The sequence below is a fragment of the Nelusetta ayraudi genome, unplaced genomic scaffold (assembly GCF_046127955.1).
Source record: "Nelusetta ayraudi isolate G7.1 ecotype Tasmania unplaced genomic scaffold, CSIRO-AGI_Nayr_v1 ptg000026l, whole genome shotgun sequence".
NCBI lineage: Eukaryota > Metazoa > Chordata > Actinopteri > Tetraodontiformes > Monacanthidae > Nelusetta > Nelusetta ayraudi.
The window spans coordinates 4,677,309-4,701,927 of NW_027466076.1; the positions used below are offsets into that span (position 1 = coordinate 4,677,309).

A 24,619-nucleotide genomic window follows, 5' to 3' on the forward strand; every position below is an offset into this window, starting at 1 on the left:
ACCCTTGCGAAGGAAACGGGTTTTGGCCGATTGTATCCGCGACCTCATGCCTTCGGTTGTGCCCCAAACTCATGACCAAAGGTGAGAGTCGGGAGGTAGATCTTCACCACGACAGATTGCTTTATCATTCGCATCACTGACGATGCTGCCCCAATCCATCTGTCAAACTCTCAATCTATTTGACTACCCACTCCAAGATAAATTGAACTCCTCCACCTGGGGCAGGACTTGCCTGAGCACCGCACCCTTTTCCAGCTGAGGACCATGGCCTCAGATTTGGAGGTGATCCTCCTCTCAGCAGCTTCACACTCAGTCGCCAACTGCTTCAGTGAGAGCTGTGGGTCCGCGTACGATAAAGCTATAAGGACCACATCATCTGCAAACAGCAGAGATGGATCCTCAAAGCTTGGAAATGCTGTCCATGTAAACTACGAACAGATCCTGTGAAAAAGGGGCCTGATGGAGGCCAACTCCCACCAGAATCAGGGCGACCAACTACCCGCCACGCATATCAGACTCACTCTCTGTTGGTGAAGGAACTGCTTGTCCATTCACTCTGGACTCCTGACGTACCCCTCACTGGGTGCCTCGGGGCACACAGTCGTAAGCCTTCTCCTGGTCCACAACCTAAGGGGACTGGTTGGATGATCTCCCATGCATCCCGAAGAGAGTAAAGAGCTCGTCCACTGTTGCACGGCCAGGACGAAAAACCCCCATTTTTCCTCCTCTATCCGAGGTTCAACCATCGACTGGCCCATACTAACTCTCCAGCACACTGGGGAAGACTTTACCGCGGGGGCTGAGGAGTGTGATGCCACTCCAGTGGAACCGAACCGCCCCCGATGTGTCAACCAGGGCAACCAGGACAGGAGAACCTTCTGGTAACCACAGTCCTTAGACCTTAGACTTTATTTTTTAGTCCTAGACAGATGAACCTTCGGGTAACCACTACCATGATGCTGGTAAAACAATTTTGTCTTTATTTTATTTTCTTCTTCTTTAAGTTAATTGTTACTAAACAAGAGGGTTGGGACCAGAAAACTTCTTGACTTCTTTTTTCCCCTCCTTTTTTGAACTTTTATTTTTCTTGCTTATATATTTTATTTGTATACACATTCGAAATACATTGAATAATTGGATGCGATTTAGCTCTATATAGGTGTAAGTGGATTGATAGTTCTATATCCACAAAATCATTTTAAGTTCCTGTAATATGATGCTTCTGCACAATTATTACAACACTAATATCCTGGAATTGACAGTCAGCGGCGCTACACCGGAAAAATGTTTCAAAGATGAATCACAAACCCCAAAGGACTGGCTTGTTTTAAGCGAGGACTATTTCTAAACGAATCCAAAGCATCATTCCCGAAATCAAGTTTATATATATATATTTTTTTAACATCTTAACAGAAGCCTAAAGTGAAATGAGTTGTATGTGACATTGTGAGTCAGTGCAAGCAGAACCTTATTAATGACAAACAACTAATTTGTGGCTTGACAGATCTAGACGGTCTAGAGTCGAAAGTGACTAAACCCGCCCCTCCTCCTGGCCACGTTCAAGAGTTTCCCAATAGTAAAACTGACTCCAGGAAACTGGCTGGTGGTGAGATTTCATTCGCCCCCTCACACTGGCGCGCTCCGTCTCAGACTGCGCACGGCAAAACGTGTGTGAACCTGAGAACGACAGCGAACAGGAGGCGCTGAGGGAGCCAGCACGGGAGGATTCGTCAGGATGAAGTTGGTGAGTGTCTTTACTACTGGGTTCTCCAAACACTGTGAGCGTCTCTCTCTCTCTCTCTCTCTCTCTCTCTCTCTCCTTTTTTTTTATTATTATTATTTTTTTTTTTAGGGAAGTTGCATGTTACCGCTCGAAACCGCTTCCTTCTAGACAGTAAACGGCAGGCTATCGGGAAGTCGCCGTTGTGTATTTACAGTATGTAAATGTACTGCCAGATGAGACTGGGAGCGGGAGGGAGGCGATCTCGTAGGTTCGTCTGTTCAGTCTCGTCGTAGTGACAACTTGTGGAGGAACCTTAAGATGGACAGTTGCAATGACAGAATAGATGATTACATGAAACATAATTTCTTTACACATTATGGAAATTTTTTTAAAAAAAAATCACATCGCTCATACAAGTACATATGTGAGCTGAAGGTGAGCACAGTCAACTGTTTGTCTCTTCTCTTTTTGGGGGGGTTGGGGGTGGGTTGAAAGGATGCCTGTAACATTCAGTATGGTATACTGAAAACTTTAAGGCTTAATATCTCCAAAATGATACAGTAGGCCGGAGGGTGTTCAGCAGTCTGGTGGAGTCTTTCTTTAAAGACTCCACCAGAGAAATGAGCAGGAGAGAACCATCTGCAGGCAGATCAAGGTGAAGGAATGTCCCAAGATTGTGAAGTAGCCATATAACAGTTTGTTTTTTTTGATCCAACTATTATTTGTCCAAAGACGAGATGATGTTACAGCACTAGAGAAGCAAAGCCAGTTGTCAATGAAAATCCATTATTTGGGACTGAGCCTCAGCAAAGGCCTGCTCTCATCAGAGCAGGTCTTCTCAAGGCGAAGAGTCGATTGTTATTCGTATGTTTATTCTTATTCTTCCGCCGCCCTTTTCCGCTCAAATTTGACCCCCTTACCATACAAAATATGTTTTGTGTAACAGCCCTCCAAAGTCGATGCACTTTGAAAATTGACCAAAAATCCCTCAAAATCCCGCCGCAAAAATTAAAAAGCCTCTAGGAAGGTTGAAACGACATTCCTTGGATAGAGACCTACATTATGACCCCCTGACCTTTGACCCCTGAAAAACCGGAAGTTAGCTATTTTCACTTGTTTGAAATCATCCAGCATCACAGAACTCAAAAACCGTGAATGGTGGAAGTTTCAAAACTTTTGTTTTACACAGACTAGACTGCCAGAAGGGCAACATCAAAGGATTGGTCCATAAGTGTTGCACCGTTTTCATTTTATAGCTCTTTAAAGTCGATGTATTTCAAAATTGACAAAAATCAAAAAAAAGACACCAGAAAACTAAAAATGCCCATAGCACCCTCTTGGAACATCGAAAATTGGTACAAAAACCCACGCGTTCGTCTCGTCAAGCTCTACGTCGTGTATGTTCTAATTTTTTGATACGACGAACAGGAAGTGACATATTTCAAGTTGTTTAAAATTGCCAAAATTCGACAGATGTCGGCGGGCATGGGGGGCCTCGGCAGAGGTCGGGGGTCATCAGCATGGGACGGCAGAGGTTGGAGGCTCAGTCTCGCAAACGCTGCTTGCAGCTTTAATTATTGTTAAGTTGCTAGTAAGTCGTTGACATTTGTCGTGAGGCAAAGGTTCTATTTTATGTTGCCCTTTATCTCATTTGCTTGTCTATGTTTTCTAGCTCATCATGGCGTCCGGCCTCGTGTTCCGGCTGCTGTCGCTGGCTTGCTTTTCCTCGCTTCTGTCTGTCAGAGGAGGTCAGTGTCCATAAACAGCTCAACTGTTTATCTCTATCAATTGAATTAAGTATGTTAAGTGTTAAGTAAGTTACGTGTTCCCAATCCCATCTGAATATATTGTTATTGATGCTATAAATATCTTACAAACCATCCACATGCTCTACTGAACTTAAACTTTCAGTCCTCAATTGTTTCCGCAGAAGTACAAAAAAAACATCATTGTGGAAACTGTCAAACAAAACGTGTTATTAGATACATTTTGGCTGTTTAGAATGAGGTCCCTCACTTCTGGTGGGAAATGAATGAGAGCTTTGACTTTCCAAAGTGAGGTTACTTTAGTTATTTAGTATTTGTGATACCTTGCATCCTTTGGTAGACAAAAAAAGCACAGGAAAAATACCTGCCACACAACTTAGTCACCTTAAAATGAAATATCTTCCCTGACCCTCGTCCTCATTTTAGATTTGCCATTGAAGCCTGAGAATGTCACCTGTATGGCACATCAGCATCCATCAAAGCCGCTCATCGTACCAACCGTCACCTGTTGGTGGGACACAGCTGGACGACATACCAACAAATTCCCTGTCACATACAGTCTGAACATGCGGAGCCCGTGAGTAGAACTGATAGTCGTTATGTGTATAAAGAATTAGAGTTTCCTTTCAGCTTCAGTTAATTTTTCAAATCAGTTAAGATGCAAATACAAATGACATTTGATCAAAGTAGGTTTGTAACAGTGTGACTCCCCAGATGCTTCTACAGCTTATGAACTGGGGCCCAGACACCATACAACAACCTTAATCACAAATCAATTGCCCAGTTCCACCCAATCCAGCCCAGCCCAACCCAAAACCCACAACTCCCTCAGATTCTCCAGATACAAAGATACTCACACAGACACAAACACATCAGACACTGACGCATGACAATACATGCATAGATGCATAGATGCATCTATGCGCTAAAGTGAGAAGTTCATCATTTTAGATCCTCAACTGTTATCAGTCATTTTAGAATAAGACATGATTTAATTACATCAGACATAATGCAAGAATAATTCTTGCTTAAACTTCTTAAAGTCCACATTTGCTGAGTTTTTTTTAAATTTTTTTTTTTTTAGAGATTTTTCAGATCGAAGTACGTCCACAATGTACAACAATGCCTCAATCGACCTCGCCGTACCCTTCCCCTATTATGTGAGGCTGGAATTCTGGGTGGAGGCGCGTAACCAGCTGGGGAAAACTGAGTCTGATCCTGTCAATAAAGAGGCTCAGAGCTTTGGTGAGACCTTTTTCTGTTAAAACCCCCCCCCCAAAAAAACAAACCTTAATGATTTTGCACATTTTTTGCGGTCAGTGTGTGACTGGAGCAGCACGTGACCAGGGCGCAGTCACTCTTCCACTTCCTGTTGAGCTGATTGTATGCGCAGCTTGCGAGGAGGGCGGGGCTTGCTACTGTACTCACACATGCAAGAGGAGCCTCACAGTCGCACTCGTCTCGCTCGGTTTTTACCACCTGCCTGATGCAAACGCCAAAGACAAAATCCTGTTCATTGCCTCTGAATATTAATCAATCAAAGCACATACAATAACAATGATAATGATGATAGTGGATTGGATTTCTATTGTGCTTTTCAAGGCACCCAATCCAGAAATGATGCGACGGAAGAAAGCTGCCGTCGCACTATTGGGTTGCACTTGAACATTGTGAAAAGATCACGTGAAAATTTTAAAATGATGTCGATAAAGAGTGAAGTCAACAGCGTGTGTTGTAAACTGGGCCACCTCAGTTTACTCTTCGCAAGGGCACCTGACTGACTTTTCACAAATTTTTCCTGACACAATAGAGCACGTCAGAGTGATTTGCATTGGCACATTAGGGCTGCATGCTGCTTTGATGCTACCTGTCTGATGCTAATTTCAAAGCAAGCAGCATAGACATAAACCTGCTTCCTTGTTGCCTTGGTGTTGACTGCCAATTTGAATTCCTTGTGACTGTGTGACAGCGAAAACGAACCCGCCTTCACTCGTCACAGCTATCTCGGAGGGTTCCCCGAGAACTCTTCTCCTAAAGTGGGGTCATCCTCTTCCTGAAGAAAATTTTACATTGGATTATAAAATAAGGTTCTGTGCAAAGGGGTCCTCGGGTTGGAGCAATGCAAGTACATTTTTGTATCATCTGAAAACGTACAATTTGATCGCGTCTTTTAAGATCTCGTCTGTAAAACATGCGTGTTTGGTGTCCCTCAGACATCTGTCAATCAGACTGTCAGGCAATCTATCAGACTACAGAATCTTCAACCGGACACAGTTTACATCATTCAAGTTCGCTGCCGAATTTCTGATGAAGGCGTTTACTGGAGCGACTGGAGTGGCAACGTCACCGAGAGGACACCGGAAGACCGTGAGTTTTGGGACTGTTTTCATGACATTAAATAATTATATATATGTGCGTGTATGTACACACCAAATATATTGAATGAACCTTGGAATACATTGAATGAAACTTGACTGACGTCATCATTGCATCTTGTATCTCAGACATATTATTACATAATATTAAATTTTTTTTAAATATTCAACAAAAGGGAAAAGGGAGCAGTGGGTTTCGCCTGCCATGAGTAACAGCTGATGTTATTGGTTCCGATGCAAAGAAGCTACAAAGTCGCAATTTAGATCAGTATTGACTAACAATCAGGTTAGTCACTACTAATGACATATTGCTGGGTATTTCGAACAATATGCCACAGAATGCCTTCTTTTATTCTACAGTTTTTCCTTTTTCAATGTTAATAATAGAATTTCCTCTGAATTTCTTTTTGGGACCCAGGACCAACAAGTGAACCTGATTTATGGAGAATAATTTCCAATGGTGATGGTGTTCATGAACGACGGGTGAAATTGATTTGTAAGGTAAATACCCAGACTGCATCCTTTCAATTTATCAGGTCATGCGACCGATTACTATTCTCCACCATCAATCAAAGATCACACTTTTCAAATAAATAACATAAAACATAACACATACATTTACATTGACACACATTTTTTATCTCCTTTGTGTAACATTTTGTAATCCACCTCTCTGCCAGGACCCTGTACCTCCTAATGGGAGGATACGAGGGTTCCACCTCAGGATTCAAGAACAAGGAGATGGAGGAAAAGACCACACCAAGAATGCAAGTGTGGCGTTGGAGGGCGTCTACGTGAACAGGTCGCATGGAGACGCCGGCGCCACCCAGAGGGAGATCACTGAACTCGAAGAGATTCAGCTGGATGACATCAAAGCTGTGAAGGTCTTTGTTGCTGCCGTCAACGCTGTGGGACGCTCCCCTGAGGCAGAATTAGCCATCAGCACCAAAGAAGCATCTCGTGAGTGACTCATACATGAACTGAATATATATATATATGTATATGTATATATATATATATATATATATATATATATATATATATGTATATGTATATATATATATATATGTATATGTATATATATATATATATATATATATGTATATATATATATATATATATATATACATATATGAATATGTATACATACCCCAAATTCATAACCACAATGTTGCAACAGTTCCTGTAATTAACTTTGTTGAACACGTACAGCCATGTTGTAGGCAAGAAATGAACTACGAAAGAACATTTGTGAATAAATGGAATTATACGACATGAAGGAGTTCACTGATCGTCGGACCTTAAAAAACAGATAGAAATGAAGTCGAGTTTCAAAGTGTGAAGAAATCGCAACGAGAACAAAGACGGTTGAGGGATAAAATGCTGACGAGAGTTTCTTCTTTTTGCCTGGTGATTTTAGTTCTTCCTCCAGTGGAGAACCTGAAGGTGTGGCCTGACCAGGGCCAGCTGTGGGTGGAGTGGACGGCGCCCTCCTCTGGAAATGCTTCCGAGTACGTGGTGGAGTGGGTGAGCGGCGAGGAGACGGACTGGCAGAGGGAGAGCAGAGCCACCGGACCCGCTGCCATCACAGGTGCTTGTTTTCGATTAGATGAGATTATATACACACCAGCAGTCAGCAGTGTGGACACACCTGTTTCTTCTTTGGCTTGACTACTTTCTACGCTGCAGATATACACTGAAGACATCAAATATACGAGCAAGATATGTGGATTAATGTAGCTAAAGAAAAAAAAAAGTTAAATGCCTAAATATGTTATGTATAAACACATACATATATATATCTATATATATATGTATATATATATATATATATATATATATATATATATATATATATATATATATGTATATATATATATATATATATATATATATATATATATATATATATATATATATAACATAACATATATATAGAGAGAGCATATGTATATACCTACACGTGCTGTCTTACTATGTAGGCATATTTTGCATGATTTTTCCAGACTGCAGATCTTTTTATTGCAAGTTCCTCTTCCTTCTATTTTCTTATTTTGGCTATGTGCTGTGTCTGTCGTTTTTATATTTTTGACTGTGATCATTAGTTTGCTTGGATTCCTACTGTCAGTCTCTCTTCCAGGCAGCCTGAAGCCTTTTGTTTGCTACAATGTCTCAGTGTTTCCAATATTCTCCGGATGGGTTGGCAAGCCGACGACCAGGGAAGCCTATTTGGAGGAAGGCGGTAAGAGCAGCGGCTTCAATCTTTCACAAATGTGTTTCTGATGTACATAACATACAGGTTTTACCTTTTAAATCAATCATATCAAATAAATTAAATAAACCATTTGAAATGGTCTGTGTTTAAATTTTTGCTGAGTCACACTTTGAAGATGATGATGATGATGATGATGATGATGATGATGATGTTGCGGTCTTGCTTGCAGTTCCATCCGAAGGCCCAGTTGTTAAGGTGAATGGTCAACCAGGAGGGAACCAGGTGGACCTAGTTTGGAATGAAATCCCCCTGAAGGAGCGACGGGGCTTCATCACAAACTACACAATATGCTACACAAATGGAACTAATGTATACAGTGAGTCTCTTTCTGAAGTGACTGCTTACTTTTGTGTGCTCCTCTGTATTAGTGGACCCTGTGTTGACTGAAAGTCTTGTTTTATCTGCAGACGTGACAGTTGCAGGAAACATCACCTCCTACACTCTGAAGTCGCTGGTGGGCGACACCAAGTACGACACTTGGATAGAGGTTTCCACCATAAAAGGCTCGAAAAAAGGATTTAATCATTCATTTACTACTCAGAAATATGGTAAATATCCTTTTTTGGAGTCTCTGAAGTCACTAGTGGGCGACACCGAGTATGTCATTGGTTGGGGGCGGTACCATTAAAGGCTCTTTAGAGGGAGCAAATCATACACACTATATAACTACTTAGAAATATGGTAAATATGGTTTCTAATTAGCCATGATGTTAAATTATTGAGAAACTGTATTCTTAAATTGCCTAGTTTCCATAAAAAAAAAAAACATTCTGAAATGATTTATATCTATATATATAACCGAAGAGTTGCAGAGTTGCATGTTAGGATGATTGGATTGGATAAATAAGTTGCTTTTTTAAATGACCTTCATGTTTCCTTCAGGTCAACGACAGATGGAGGGTATTGTGGTTGGCGTGAGCCTCGGCTTTGTCTTTCTTCTCGTGCTGCTGCTCTGTTTCTGCAAGGAACACGTGTAAGTGCTACTGTTGCCCTCGTGGCTTTCAGTGTTGTCACTGATGGACAAGAGATCGAAATGGCTTTGTTGTTTGCACAGGGATTCTTCAATCAAGAGAACTTTTTTTGACAACTGTAGCAACAGTGGCCTGGACGATGAAATCCTAATTTGTTTTTCCTCTCCGTGGAGTTTCTGGTCAACATCCATGCGAGCAACCAAGCAACATTTGGGAATGACAAGCAGATAGAGCAGGGCTAGGCAAACTGTTTGACTGGTGGGGCCGCGATGGGTTGTAAAATTAGAGTTGGGGGGGGGGGGGGGTAGCGGAGCAGCAGCAGATGGATGGAGTGTTTTGGTGAGCCACCTCATAGGAGACAAAAATACATTGTGGGATGTGTGGAAAACATGTTGCTTTAATGTCAATTGAAAATGAAGCAAAATCAAAATTACAACCAAATCAGTGTCTTTGAAGCCCCAAGGTGTTTAGCTCTTTATTGAAACGACTCTTAAAACACTGAAAAATGGATGAACTACGGCTATTTTATGACTTGCTATTAATTCACATCTTCAAGTTCGGCAAGCCGGATCCAAAAGCTTAATGGGCTAAATATGGCCCCCGGACCATAGTTTGCCCATGCCTGAGCTAGTTTAGTTCTTTATTGTCATTGTACCATCACCTGCCTATGCAACGAAAATACGACTACTGAAGATGTCGTGCAACTTTGCTTCCCGGAGGAACGAGCTGCACCACCTAGTTGCTGCGAGCGAAGAGCTGCTATCCGACTGAGGAATGTCTGTGGTGTCAAAGCACCTTCAGTCAGCCATGCAAAGACTTTCTTTCAGGATACCACAGTCAGATTTAAAAATATTATGACAGATATGAACATTTTAAAGATGACGTCTGAGCTTGCTTGTTTTTTTCCTCTTCATTTCACAGCTTCAAGAAGTATTATTGGATTCCAAACCCTGGAGAGAGCACCATTCAAAACTGGTCCTCACATTATCCATTGAAAGTGAGAACATGACTGTGGAAACACCAGCCCTTGTATCAATCAATCAATCAATCAATCAATCAATCAATCAATCAATCAATCAATCAACCAACCAATCAATCAATCAATCAATCAATCAATCAATCAGAGAGAACAATTTGCAGACAATGAGAAAGGGGTGGCAGAGAGTTGAATGTGGAAGGAGCACAAACACAGTGCTAATATTACTACAGAAACTGTGAGAAAATAAAACACAACCGTTACTCCAGCAAAGGCTGATGAAAGAAGGCAATCATGTTGATGATTGATTGACGAACACCTGACAAAAGAAATGCCATTCTTACTTCACCGTACATTTCATCACACTAAACAGTATATATTCTACATCGCACTGTCCTTCTTCACGTTGGTATTTATAGAAAAGAAAAAAGCAGAGGCCAAGCTCATAAATCAACAGGCTCCTGGTTTTTAATCGCAGTGTGAGGAGAAGAAACCTTTTTACTTCGTCATCCACAGATGGAGACACCAAAAGAGAACCCCGTGTCCGGCATCTGCGTGCTGGACGAATGTGAAGGAAAGAGGGCGCTAGAAGAAGAAGACGAAGCCTCTGATGAAGATCAGCCTCAGAGGAGGAGCACAACCCACCTTCCTGGGGAGACCAGCAGCGGCATCGGCGGCTCCTCCTGCATGTTCGCAAGTGCTTCGGACAGCCACCAGAGCGGCGACTTCCAGGTGGAGGCCTCCAGCGGGCACGAGGGCCAGACGCCCACCTCCCACTGCCAAGCACCCCAGCAACAGGGGGTCTTGTCTCGCTCCGAGTCCACGGAGTCCCTGCTGGACCCTGAGGAGACCTCTGGTGAAGAAGGCAGCCAGCAGGAGGCGCTAGAACCTCTGGACTTGTGTCCTCCGGTTGAAGGTTCTTCTGCTGAGTGGATTCCAGCAGCGCCGCTCCCTAACTACAGGCCTCAGCTGGGTGGCTACAGGCCTCAGTGAGGATACGGGCCGAGCCGAATGAAACGCACTCGGCTGCTTCGTGTCAATTTTTGTCTTAGTGCACATTGTTTTTTTGGTGAGAGAACTCATGGTGACGTTCAGCTTAGACCAAAGCTTTTTCACTGGTGGGGCCACAGACTGTCAGCCAAAATCCGATCTATCCAGATTGAAACCGGGTGGCTCTTTTGTAGTCTGAACAGTCACAAATCACATGAAATCCGATTTTTGCAAAACGGACTGAAACAACGTTCGGGAGGAACTTTCAAATTGCATTTGGACAGATGCGTCTCGGTCTGAACAGCTCCACTGAGCATGTGAGCTCTTGAAGACGCACTGGAAATGTTACCTGTTGCTTTTGGCCCAATATGGTATTGAATATCCAATTACCACAATGGTACGATAAAGGATTTTTCAGAATTTTTTGAATGGGAATTGCTCGAGACGTCACAATCATCATCATCATCATCATCACCCCCCTTTTTTTTCCCCGCCTGTGGAGCAAAAGCGGATGCAGAAGTGCAAGCAAGAGTGGGAAGATTTAAATACTTGGCTTAATACTGTGAGAGAAAATGCTGCAGACTTTGACGGCGAGTGTTCTTTGTGCAACAAGAAGTACACCTCAAAGAGGAAGTAACACAATGAATAAAAAAGAGAGCTGTGAACTCTGGTCTACGGTTGCACACAGAAGAAAACTGATGAACAGATGACTGTAATGATTTACCACTACTGGCGAGCTACTGGCCTGCGGGAGGCCTCCTTTATTTTTCGGAATGACAGTTGGCAACACTAGTCATGTTTGTACAATGTGTCATAGCATGTACATAAACTGTCTTGCCGTTATGCTTGTATATTGAATGTATCAATAAAGATTTGTGTGGAATAAAAAGAGATAATTCATCCTACTTCCGGGGGACGCTACAGCTGGCACCTGGGCCAAGGTTCTGTCTGGAGCAGCTCCCGTTTTCCTTGGAAAACATGCAGTGCGGTGCGTCACTGGCAGTACTTGGGAGCCGAGCGAAGTCGGGGGTGGGAACATACTGGAAAACAACCATAAGGTAAACCCGCAAACACGACAGCGGGCGTGTGATTGGTCAACACCCGCTTGAAAGACAGCCTGTTTGGCAAATAGACGGCACGGATTTGAGCCGTGACTTACTTCCGCTGATGAATAAGGTATCTGTGACAAGTGGGAGGGCCCTCAGAGAAACCACTGCGGGACCATCCTGCACGTTTTGAGATCTGGGAAGGCGGTACCAGCCTGTCATGGTATTGCGACACCAATGTTCCTCTGACGGGAAGTGGGTGGCCCTACCCTTAAAAAAAAAAAGAAAAAAAAAGAGGTGAATCAAGCGTCCCGCAGATATTTCAGAATATGTCCTAGCCATCGGTTAGCAAGTTTATTTTGTTTTATTTTATTTTTTAAAAAGAGGCAGTTGGTTATACGTTAGTTCGCAATGATGACCAACGTTAACGGCCATTGGGTGAGTTGGGAAACAAACCTTTCTTTGCCTCTCCGGAAACAATGTGGCGACGATGATGGCAGTGTTAGCGGGTCATGCTTGAGCTTAAAAAAATTACACTGTAATTGTAAAAAATTTCCATCGTTGCTTTTGGTGACTAGCGGACGCCTTGGTTTTGTTCTGTTAGCCGGAGCAAGCTAAGCTAAGCTAAGCTAAGTGACGCCGCGAACAAATGTGGATGCGAAACGGGCAAGCCAAGTTTCCCCCAGTGCAGACGTAAACGTCGCATAGCCAGCGACACAGCTAACGGAATTGTTATTTTCTCATATCACACATTAAACCAGATGTCGTTGACATTTGAGGAAAATCAAAGGTTGTATTTTTTGTTGCTGTTCGCACGTCCTCTTATTATATTATTAATATGACTGTTATCCCCCCCCCCCCCCCCCTTTGCTGTCCAGCTCGTCATGGTGTCCACCCTGGTGCTGCAGCTGCTGTCGTTGTTTTCCCTGGTCACGACTTCGAGAGGTCAGTATCAACCCAGACCAGGACTGGGCAAACTTTAGCACTAGTGCGGCCACAGTGGCTTCTATAATTTGACCCTCTCTAACCCTCAGAGGAGGAAAAAAACAATATCGTGGGATACGTAGAAAACATGCGCTTTAAAATGTCAATTGAAAATGATGAAAAGCCTTGCAACAAAAATCAGTGTCTTTGAAGCCCCGCAGTATTTATCTCTTTATTGAAATGACTCTTTAATCATTCTTATAATCATGAAATATTTTCCCATCTCAATATTTAAAAAAAAAAACAACGATTCATCACATATTTAGATCACATCTTGACGATATGCAGTTTGACAGATGTTATCACCTTTTGCTTATGCGCATGTGTCAAATCATCCAACCCCTGTTACAAAGTGTCAGTGGGACAACTTTGACGCACAACCTCAAACTGAATGTATTTAGTTTTTAACCCATGAAATCAAATGAGAGTTGAGGAGTGGAGAACCTCTTTCCAGCTGGACGGTCACAGCTGACGTCCTGCAGTGCGTTGTCCTCATAACCTGTTGTCTGACAAGCCCGTTAGAGAAGTTTTATATAAAACACCCTGTCAGAAATCACTGCTGTCACACTTCATTGTCATAAAATCGCAGTGTCCTTCCTGTCCAGGCCAACTGTTTATGGATTAAATTGGCCGTGCAGATGCTTGCGACAATCGATAATCTACAAAGCTCCCGCTCATCTCTTTTAATTGAATGAAAATTGCCTTTTTATGCTTGAAAAAAAAAAAAAAAAAAAAAGATGACATCAAACATTTCTGTCAGTCACTGTTATTCTAAACTGGATTTTTACTCGCGAGTTTCCCACAGTGTTTTATTTTCAGTTTCTGCATGACTCCTGTGTCCTCCTCCGTTGTGACGGCTGCTTCATATGGGAGGCTTCCAATGTTTACTGCCGCCTTTTATGCCTCGTCGCTCTGTGTATCACATTTATGTCTGAGGTGAACGATGCGTAGAGAAGCAGTCTCACCTCATTACACTCAGCGGCACGTTGGTTCGCCTTCGATGCTTCACACCTTGAGAGGAACTGGGTTCATTTGCCTTCCCACCAAACACCCTTCTATGCAAATATGTGACTAATGTAAGATACGTGTGTTGATTTGAACTATTGGACTGGTTGTGTTCAGACCAACTTCATTCAGTCATTTATTTATTCATTCATAAACATATTTTATTGTGTTATAGGTGGCATTGTCGTAATTACAGTACACAAACTTCTCATTTTTAAACAACATAACCCCTCCCCTATCCACCCACCTCTTACATCACACTTGAAACGTAAATAACTTCAAAAAACAACAAAAAAAAAGTCATGGAGGAAGTGATGAATAATAATAATAATAATAATAATAATATGAATAAGTAACCAGATAAATAAAAAGAAACAATGAATAAAGAGAAAAATAAAATAAAATAAAAGATCAGCAACTTTATTTTTATTGTGTTCTGCAGAGTACCCGTTGCTGACAGGGCCGCAGTCTCCAGTGTTGGAGATTGGAACAAACTTCACTGCCACCTGCTGGATTAACGACACCACGGGGCTGACGGTGGACGACCTGTACTGGAAACACTCTCGCACTGTCATAGCAGAGGAACACTATAGGAAGATCAACAGGACCACCCTCAGCGTCACCATCCCAGTCACTGCCACTGGGGAAAAACCCGACTTGTTGCTGTGCCGCTGCAAGGAAAAGCCCAATTCTGTTCAACACAACAATGGCAGATGTCAGCACGGGATCTTCCTGACCAAAGGCTGTAAGTACTTTTGAAGTTCTGTCTTTTCACACTCCACTGTATGTCTACACTGTATGATTATATGGATTCCCAGTTTTTAATCTGCAGTCAAGCAGAAGCTCCTGCACGCTGTGCAGCTCTCTGTCTCTTTTTCATTGACACTACAACACTTGTTGATAAAAGACCACAATTCATCATTCTATATGCTGGAGCTTCTGTTTGATTGTGTATGACCTCTAGGTGGTGCCCTCCTCCTACGCACCTGTTCCTCTGGGTGTATATCAGTTTTTAATCTGTAAACTTCGGACTGACGACTGAACACTGCTTTAAAAAGAAAAAAACTGGGACCATTTAAACCTCCAATGTGTTCAAATGAACTTGCATTTTTTTTCACAAGGTTATTTTGTGTAGTGATACCCTGCATCCTCTTGGAGACAAAATCTAGGGATAAAAACTGTGAAAAAGACTTCCCTGCTGTCGCTGAAGCGCCTTGAAATGAACTCATCCTCTCTGCGTCACTCGTCTGAACGTTAGATCGGCCGGCGAAGCCCGAGAACATCTTCTGTCAGGCACGGCAGGACAAGTTCTCCAGATCGTCGGTGCTCTTCATCCCTCCCACCATCAACTGCACCTGGGAGGCAGATGGACCGCAGACCAGCGAAGTTCCTGTCACGTACACTCTGAACGTCGTCGTCCTCTCGTGAGTACAAGTGATGTTTGCCACGAGACTGAGGCCCCGTTTACACAGAGACAATTTTTCTTTTTTTTTGAAACCCATAATTTTTCAGAAACACTCTTGGAAAAAAACAACCAAAAAAAAATGCGTTTACACAAAAAAACATCTTCATAAAATAGCAGCTGCAGCGTGAATATGGAACAAGCAAAGCCTCATACTACACAATAAATAGCTTGGAAAGCTTGGAAACTAATTGAAAGATTTAAATTTAAATAAAAATAAACTCATCCAAATAAATAAATCGTAAATAAAAATGATATGCTTCTTTTTTTATTTGCAGCCTTCTAATTTAAATTTCAACAGTCGCCTTTTTCCACGAGCTTATAATAGATTTTAAAATAAAATAATAACAATAAACCAACAAAGTCATAATAATAATATCCTTCAATCAACATCCTGTCCTGATTTACAGGCCAAAATACCAGCAGAGCATTCTGGGATTTGTAGTATTACCCGTACATGTGCTTTATAACACAGAGCGCGCCAGCAGCTCTCATAGTGATTTTGCATTGGCCTTGCGGGCCAAATATAATGACACTGTGGGCCAGATTTGGCCCACGGGCCAGAGTTTGACACCTGTGGTGTAAACGGAGCCCTAAAAATGCAGTTTTTGAAACCGCCACCTCCGTGTAAACGGGTCCTCAGGCTGCGTCAATGTGTCAACGGAACATTTTTGTAGACAGCTGCGTGTAAACACGTTTTTTTTTCCAAACATTGTCGGAAAAATTCGGTGGGGCAAATGCCGTCTCCTTGTCAACGGGGTCCGAGAGTTGTTGCCTTCGTCTGAATCACTTTAAATCTTCTGGCTGCCGCAGCTCCAAGAATTCCACGTCGACAAAGGAAAAAAGCGCCTCGGTCACGATGGACATCTTCCCCAATCACATGCTGCTGGACATCTCGGTGGAGGCGGAGAACAAACTGGGGAAGGTGGAGTCTGAGCACCTCATCAGGGAGTCCGCCTGGTTCGGTGAGTTTGCCTCGCTGTTTTCCAGTCAAGCTGGGATCTAAACTGGTGTGAGGGTTTCTAAAACCCTCAGCCTGGTGTATTGATTCCAACAGTCGGTGTTGCAGTCAAGACTGAATCTCTGGTTCTTGTATTCACCACCTGTCTGACTCAAATCTGAAAGCAATCGACGTCGTTCCGCTTCAGCGCCTTAATGTTTTGCCACCTTGAATATTTGTTTGTCTGCGTCACAGTGAAAACGAACCCGCCGTCACGCGTCAGAGCCATCTCAGAGGACGGCTTCCCCACATCCCTGCTCATCAACTGGACTCATCCTATTCCTGAAGACTATTTAAGACTGATCTATGAAATAAGGTTCTGTGCCAGGGGCTCTTCACACTGGGACTACGTAAGCCTGTTTTTTTGGATCATTGGAAACTTGGAGAACTGCTTCAGTCGCTGGTCAAAGATCTCGTCTGTGAGATGTGCGCGTTTGCTTGCTTCCCCCCTCAGGTTCCCTTTCAAGACACGGCCAAGTACATCCAGTCGTTCCGGCTCCAGAACCTTCAACCAGACACAGTGTACATCATTCAGGTCTGCTGCCAGTACTATAAAGACGGCCAGTACTGGAGCGACTGGAGCAGCAATGTGACCAAGAGGACGCCAGAGGACCGTGAGTCTCCGCACCAGATTATTGTCCCGACGGGAAAGGATTTGACTTTTGAAACAATGTTAACTAAAGATTTTGTATGAACCCCTGCTTGAACATTTTCCTGCTTTTGTTCATCAGCCATGAGTTATTGTTCTTTAGTCTGCACTGATAAAATGTTTTGCCCTTTTCCATCTTCATGATACGATTTCTTTACTTTTTTTTTCGGCTTCTCAGGACCAACAAGTAAACCTGATTTATGGAGAATCATTTCCAATGTTGATGGTGCTCATGAACGACGGGTGCAGTTTATTTGTAAGGTAAATACCCAGACGTCATTCTGTCTTACACAACAACAAAACAATCACAAATATTTGAAAATACCAAAATCAATATCAGTAGGGCTGTCAAACCATTATGTTTTTTTAAATTATGATTAATCGCAGAATCATCATAGTTAACTGCGATTAATCGCGGTTTGAATTGTATGTGTAAAATTCTGTTATTTTGCGTTTCAAGGCAGTTTTAAGCCTGTAATGTAAAATATTTCTTGCATGGTAATGAAAATCTTAGCATTGAAGTTTCTTTTCAGCTGTGTGATCATAAAAAAAAGCATTCTTATATATCTTACATATTTTCCATGTATTGTCTTCTTTTCGCTGTATCTCTCCTTCAGCCTTCATTTTGCCGTTACTTATGTGTAAAACACCCACCTTTCTGTTCACTTCCTTCTTTGATTTGACATCCAACTGTTGCATTGTGTCCATCAACCTCTGCCAGGACCCTGTGCCTCCTAACGGCCGGATCAAAAGGTTCGACCTGAGGATCGTGGAGCTCGGAGATCGGAGGAAAGACAACGTCAAGAATGCGAGCGCGGCGTCGGAGAGCGTCTACGTGAACAGGTCGCATGGGGACGCCGGCGCCACCCAGAGGGAGATCACTGCAATCAAGGAGATCCGGCTGGCTGACAACAAAGCCGTGAAGGTCTTTGTTGCTGCCGTCAACGCAGTGGGACGCTCCCCTGAGGCAGAATTAGCCATCAGCACCAAAGCATATCGTGAGTGACTTTTCAAGTGCACAGTCTGTCAGCAGCGCGTCGCACAACCAGTGAATTTTTATTTATTTTTAAACATATGTTTATTGACATTTTGAATTGGTATACAGAGTAAACATTGGCATATAAACACACACCTGAACAACCCCACCCCTCTCTCATCCAACAGTTCTTCAGAAAGAAACAAAAAGACAGGAAGGTTTATAATAAATAGATCGACAGTATGCAAGAGTTCAGGAAGTATGGAGATATAAGATTAAACACTCAATGCAGTAACAGGTGAAAGGAAAAAATAAGAGGAATAATAAAATAAAGAAAGAAAAAAAAAGGAATGCACAGGCAGCAAAGCGGCAGCCCCCATGTATGCGGGTCAAATGTCAAGTAGTGAGATTCCAGAGTTTAAAGTGGACTGTAAATCCGTGCATTGCAAGAAAAGGCCCCAGATTTTATAGAGTTCACAAAGTTTTTCTTTGAAACTGTAAGTCAGCTTCTCTAAAGCCAGACACAGTGATAACTCATTCAGCCAATGTCTAATAGGGGGAGGTCTGGAAATTATTTGGAAAGTTATCTGTAATGAAACCAGTGGATTTAGGTGTCGTACGCGAGGCAGTGGAACACCTTGAACGAGATCAGACTGTCTCGTTCACCTACTGATGAAGAATGTGCGCCTGTAAGGCGGTCATGGGTGCGAATGTGCGAATGGAGGCCCGGGCAGAACAGGTGTGTTTCTGTCTGTCCACTGCAGACTTCCCCACAGTGAAGGAGCTGAAGGTGTGGCCTGAGCACGGCCAGATGTGGGTGGAGTGGACGGCGCCCTCCTCTAAAAATGCCTCCGAGTTTGTGGTGGAGTGGGAGAGCGCGGAGGGGATGGACTGGCAGAGGGAGAGCAGAGGCGCCAGGCGCGCCGCCATCAAAGGTACTGGTGGATTTACAGTGCGGCGGACAAACTGTTGCTGCAACAGCAACGCTTTAATAGACAAGTGGCTTCGTTCTGTCAGTGTTCCAAAGTGGTCGTAATAATAAGTTATATATTGACTTCAGATGTGTAGTTTTTCTGTCATAGTTAATAGTTGGATTCTTGCTGTCGGTTTCTCTTCCAGGCAGCCTGAAGTCTTTTGTCTGCTACAACATCTCAGTGTATCCAGTATTCTATGGGTGGGTTGGCGAGCCGACGACCATGGAAGCCTATTTGGAGGAAGGCGGTAGGAGGACACACACACACACACACACACACACACACACACTTGTCAATCACGCGCTACGTAACGCAACCTATTTTCAGAAGGGTCATTTTTTTTTAGTACATTATTATTATTATCAGTTTATTATTCATTCGAGCTTTACTTCACTATCTGGCTTTGTAAGACAACCAAGCCTTTCAGGACCCACAGTCTGTGTATTAAAATGCATCATAAGATCCAGTGTTGTAACTCCAGAATTTCCAGAGGACGGAGATTTAGACATTTAGATTTAGATTTAGATTTAGCCTCTTTTTTATGACATTATTAGATATTATTTGATATTATTTGATGTTTATTGGAGTAAACATTTGAGATGTATTTGCCGTCTCGCTTGCAGTCCCGTCCAAAGGCCCAGTGGTTGAGGTGAGTGGGAAACCAGGACGGAACCAGGTGGACCTGGTTTGGAGTGAAATCCCCCTGAGCGAGCGACGGGGCTTCATCACAAACTACACAATATACTACACAAATGGAACCAATGTATACAGTGAGTCTCTTCCTGACGTTTTTCCACTGCTTGCCTCTGTGTGTTCCTCTGTATTAGTGGACCACTGACGTTAACCCTGTGTTGACTGCCAGTCTTTATGCTGTTTTCTCTGTTCACCCCCTGCAGACGTGACAGTTCCAGGAAACATCACCTCCTACACTCTGAAGTCGCTGGTGGGCGACACCAAGTACGACACTTGGATAAGAGCTTCCACCATTAAAGGCTCGACCAAAGGATTTAATCATTCATTTACCACTCAGAAATATGGTAAATATCTTCTTTTTTTGGGGGGGAGTCTCTGAAGTGCGAATTGTGCCTTTCAATGATTTGATTTGCTGAATGTGCGGTTTTTCCCGCAGCGCCAGGAGAGATCGAAGGCATCGTGACTGGAGTCAGCGTCGGCTTCTTCTTCATCGTTCTCGTCATGATGCTGCTCTGCTTCTGCAAGGAAGACGTGTAAGTGCCTCCCACTCTGGCGGCTGTGTCTTTCCACTCACGGACAGCAGAATATTTATGGTGTCTTTGAGATCAGATTGTACTTGGAAAATTGCTAAAGTTAAAATAATCGTTTTTTCCTATTTGTTTTAATCCGACCGAGGAGGAAAATATTTCAGTTAGGCTCGCGTTGTTAAAGTCTTGTTATGGTTGTGATTGATTGAACTATTCTGACTGACGGACATATCTTACGATGACACCGAAGCCTGACTGTAGTTTGGTTTTGTTCTGCTTTGGGACGTCACAGCATCAAGAAGAACTGTTGGCCCTGGATTCCAAACCCTGGAGAGAGCACCATTGGAAACTGGGCCCCAGATTATCCTCTGAAAGTAAGAACATGATTATTATTAGTAGTAGCATTAGGTCCACCAGCCACTCCATCCAGTCACTGCATACAGGCACTACCCGAAAAATTTGAATATCCAGTAAAAGTTGTTGCATTTTGGCAATTTAACATAAAAGATGAAAGCGACACATTTTATTGAGCCATTCCACGCAAATTGACATCTCAAGCAGTTCCTTGTTGTAACTTTGCTGATTAAGATTTTCAGCTTATTAAAACCACAAACCCACAAACTCAGAAAATTATTATAAAATTTGAGTTGTTTTTTTTTTAAGCTGCAAGACCTGATCAGCAAAATACTGAAAAGAAATAAAAACTTGAAATGTATTGATTTGCATATTATTCCTTTATATAATATGTCAAATTCACCTTTTAAGTTGAATTGCAGACATACAGCAAGCTTTTCGGGATATTCTAATTTTCTGGGTGGTACCTGTATTCACAGCTGTTCAGGTCTCCGTGCTCCTGTCTAACTTCTCCATTTGGAGCTCCATCTCTCAAATGTCTCTGATCGTAGTCTTAGAGCAAAAGTCAGTTTCTCCACAGTATGAATTCCTTGAACACTTTCTTGCCAGTCTTCCGACTGTAGGTGCGTTGGGCGAACAATCCGTCTCCTGTTGGATCTTTATCGGAACCAATTCCACTTCTTCTTCGCCCCGCAGGTGGAAACGCCAAAGGAGAACCACCTGTCTGGGATCTGCGTGCTGGACGTGGACGAGTGCGAGGGGAAGAGCGTGCTGGAGGAGGACAAGGCCAACCTGCCCCTGAAGAGGGACAAGTACCTGTCGGAGGAGCACAGCAGCGGCATTGGCGGCTCCTCCTGCATGTCGTCGCCCCGCCAGAGCGTGTCGGACAGCGACGAGGGCGGCGACCTGGCCGACACCACGGCCAGCACCGTGCAGTACTCCTCGGTGGTGGCCTCCAGCGGCTACAAGGGCCAGACGCCCACCTCCCACTGCCACGCCCCCCAGCAGCAGGTGGTCTTCTCCCGCTCTGAGTCCACGCAGCCCCTGCTGGACTCGGAGGAGAGCGCCGACGCCCCCCCGCCGCAGGACCACCGCCGCACCCCCCGACGGCAGCCCACCGACCAGCACGAGGCACTGGAACCTCTGGACTTCTGCCCCCTGGTGGAGGACTGCGAGCAGAGCGCGTCGGCCGACGGCGCCTCCGCCGAGTGGATCCCGGCGGCGCCGCTGTCCAACTACATGCCTCAGCTGGGCGGCTACAGGCCTCAGTGAGCAACCGGGGACCAGAAGCACAGTTGACTGCCTTTCAAATGCTTCTTGCAACGACAACGAGAAGAAGAAATAGGAGAAGAAGAAGAAGAAGAAGAAGAAGAGAGAGGCTATTGCAGCGCTCTCCGTTTCTCTTTTGCACTTCACTAAGTTGTTACGGCGTACACTTTTATTTTTCCCACCAGAGGAGCTCAGTGCGGCTTTGGAGCGTCTGGACCAGGGCTGGGCAAACTGTTTGACTGCTGGGGCCACAAGGGTTCTAATATTTGACAGAGGGGGGGGTAGCGGAGCAGCAGCAAATGGATGGAGTGTTTTGCTGAGCCACCTCATAGGAAGAAAAATATATCATGGGATGTGTAGAAAACCTGATTTAATGTCAGTTGAAAATGAACCAAAGCAAAGTTACAACAGAATCAGTGTCTTTGAAGGCATCGCGGTGTTTAGGATTAAAAAGCCTAACGGGCCGCATGTGGCCCCCGGGCGACAGTTTGCCCATGCCTGGTCTAGCCAGCAGTTCTTGCCCTCGACACTCATGTGTTAAAGTTCCGGGCGGCCCGTTGTCTTCGTGGAAAAAAAGAAAAGAAAAAAAAAGAATGAGGTCTGAAAAGCACTCTTGACTCATGGAGGGCGGCGAGCAGCGAGCGGCGAGCAACATGAGGCTGCGTGGTCAACGCAGCACATCGCACCAGGCCGCTAGGAGTGCGCACGTCAAGTGTGAACTGCAGTCAGGTGGCAGAACGGAATCCGGACCAAGCCGGCGCCAATGTCCCCCGCGAGCAGCCGCACACTGTAGCACCTTCTAGAACAGCGTTTCTCAACTGGTGGGTCGTAACCCTCACGTGGGCCGCGGAGCTGTTTTGATTGGCTCGCAGTCTTTGTGGCCAATTTCCAATTTTGAAACATATGGATGGGTACATATATACAGATACATTATATGCATATACATGTAGACATATATATGTATGTTTTGCAGGACGCACAATCCAACGGAATCGTTTCAATAATTTATTGACTAGACGTGATGGAAAGTGGGCTTGTAGCGTTTTTTTTTTTTCTTTTAATTTCTGTGGAATAAATTCTGGGTGGCGACTTCGCGATGAAGGAACTCAGCAGTTGAGAAGCACCGGCCTCCACCTTTCAACGGTGTTGAATATCTGTTACAACAGGCCCGCGGTTCGATTCCTTTGTGTACATATTGACTGACCTGTAAAGTGATGCACAGCGCATGTTTGACAGCAGGTCAGAAAGACAATAGAAAGGAGCTGAATGCCACTGCGCTCTGTGTCCAGAACGCAGACGCTGCCTCTCTGCCCAGTGCTCCCACAACTGAATGACATCATTGTTTTCTCCCAGGTCCTGCTTTGGGAGTTTGTGGGGGGTTTTTTTTCCCGTAGCTTTCCGCTGCGGTTCATGCCTTAAAACTCCTCCAAAACGCTCAGCGGCCCACATCATTCCGCAGTGCTTCTCGGGCCGTGACGTGCGCTGCGGTGGTGGTGGGGAGGTGATGAGGACATCCCAGGAGTTTCCAGTCAAGAATGAGACGACCTCGTCGGGAACCGACTCCGCCCTTCCTCTTGCCATTTTGAGAAAACGTGCGTGTGTTCATGCACAATTTGTGCCGGATTCAAGGCACGAGTTCACTGATTGTATCATTTTGCTGGAAGTTGGTCCAGTTTGTTTTTTTTTTTAATGGAAATTGTCCCTCTATCTCCCCACAGTGTACATTTCTGACACTGGAGGAAGACTCTTCAGCAGTGGCCTTGTTTTTAAGTTGCTTCTCACGTTAAATCCCTTTCAGCACGAGCATTACCTCTGTATTTTTCTTCTTCTGAAAGTGTTTTCAGTGTTAAATATTGAATGTACTGACAAAAAGCTGCATCCTTTGCAATGTTATTGCAATATAAAGGCAAATACAGGCTTTATATTGAACTGAAAATAGCCCCCTCCCCCTTCCCCTAATGGTTACTGATAGGAAAGATGTTTAATGGCTTGAAATGTGATCAGACACTGACTGCATCACTGGGTTAGCAGCAGAAAATCTTCTAACTTAATTCAGTGTGAATTATTTTTTTTTTTCTGGAAAAAACACTATTTTGGAATGGGATATGTTTTGTCACATATATTATTCTGCTGTCTACAATCAAGGGTGTCTCGGTTGGAATGCTCTCAATTGCAATCATCATATACTCGTAAAACGAAATAAATGTCTCCTGTGAGAAATACGACTTCTGCCTTGTTTCTCTTCACCATCAGGTTTGTTTGATCTTCCCTTTGTTTTATTTTCATTAATTTATCCATGTGAGGAGATAACTGGTGGTGGTGACGCCTTACAATTGTATACTTTATTTCACTCAATTGACAGTTTTCAAAACGTTCCCTTCATCATTTTCCTGATGAAAAGACAGTTTCGTCGTTGAATTATCTCTCTTTCATAGCTTCAACACGCACTGAAAGCCTCTGCAGATGGACAGAATTAAAATGGTGCCAATTTGAAGGTTTCAGCACGCTAACAGTAAAAAAAATTTAAGTAAAGTTTTATTTTTGTCCAAATCTCTCCCCTGCTGTCTCCCCTTCAGTCAGAATGGGTGAGAAAGAATCAAATGA

General features: G+C 43.7%; 2 protein-coding genes and 1 pseudogene across 4 annotated transcripts in view; 2 read left to right on the forward strand and 1 right to left on the reverse strand.

Moving 5' to 3' along the window:
* pum3 (pumilio RNA-binding family member 3) overlaps window positions 1–24,619 on the reverse strand; it is a 224,074-nt gene that overhangs the window by 28,935 nt on the left and 170,520 nt on the right. The gene's annotated exons all lie outside the window — the stretch shown is intronic.
* On the forward strand, window positions 1,622–11,965 carry LOC142890309 (interleukin-6 receptor subunit beta-like; annotated as a pseudogene).
* LOC142890308 (interleukin-6 receptor subunit beta-like) lies at window positions 12,388–24,240 on the forward strand. 2 transcript variants are annotated; one of them, XM_076029239.1, is made up of 16 exons: window positions 12,388–12,560; window positions 13,001–13,067; window positions 14,554–14,856; window positions 15,370–15,535; window positions 16,387–16,538; window positions 16,769–16,923; window positions 17,028–17,187; window positions 17,401–17,483; window positions 17,944–18,220; window positions 18,963–19,133; window positions 19,318–19,419; window positions 19,796–19,942; window positions 20,069–20,209; window positions 20,302–20,398; window positions 20,685–20,766; window positions 21,443–24,240. In XM_076029239.1, the coding sequence occupies exons 1-16, from the start codon at window positions 12,534–12,536 to the stop codon at window positions 22,016–22,018; spliced, it is 2,706 nt and encodes a 901-aa protein (XP_075885354.1). In that variant the 5' UTR covers window positions 12,388–12,533; the 3' UTR covers window positions 22,019–24,240. The 2 variants fall into 2 exon arrangements, with proteins under 2 accessions (XP_075885354.1, XP_075885356.1); XM_076029241.1 differs by having other exon boundaries at window positions 12,445–12,466.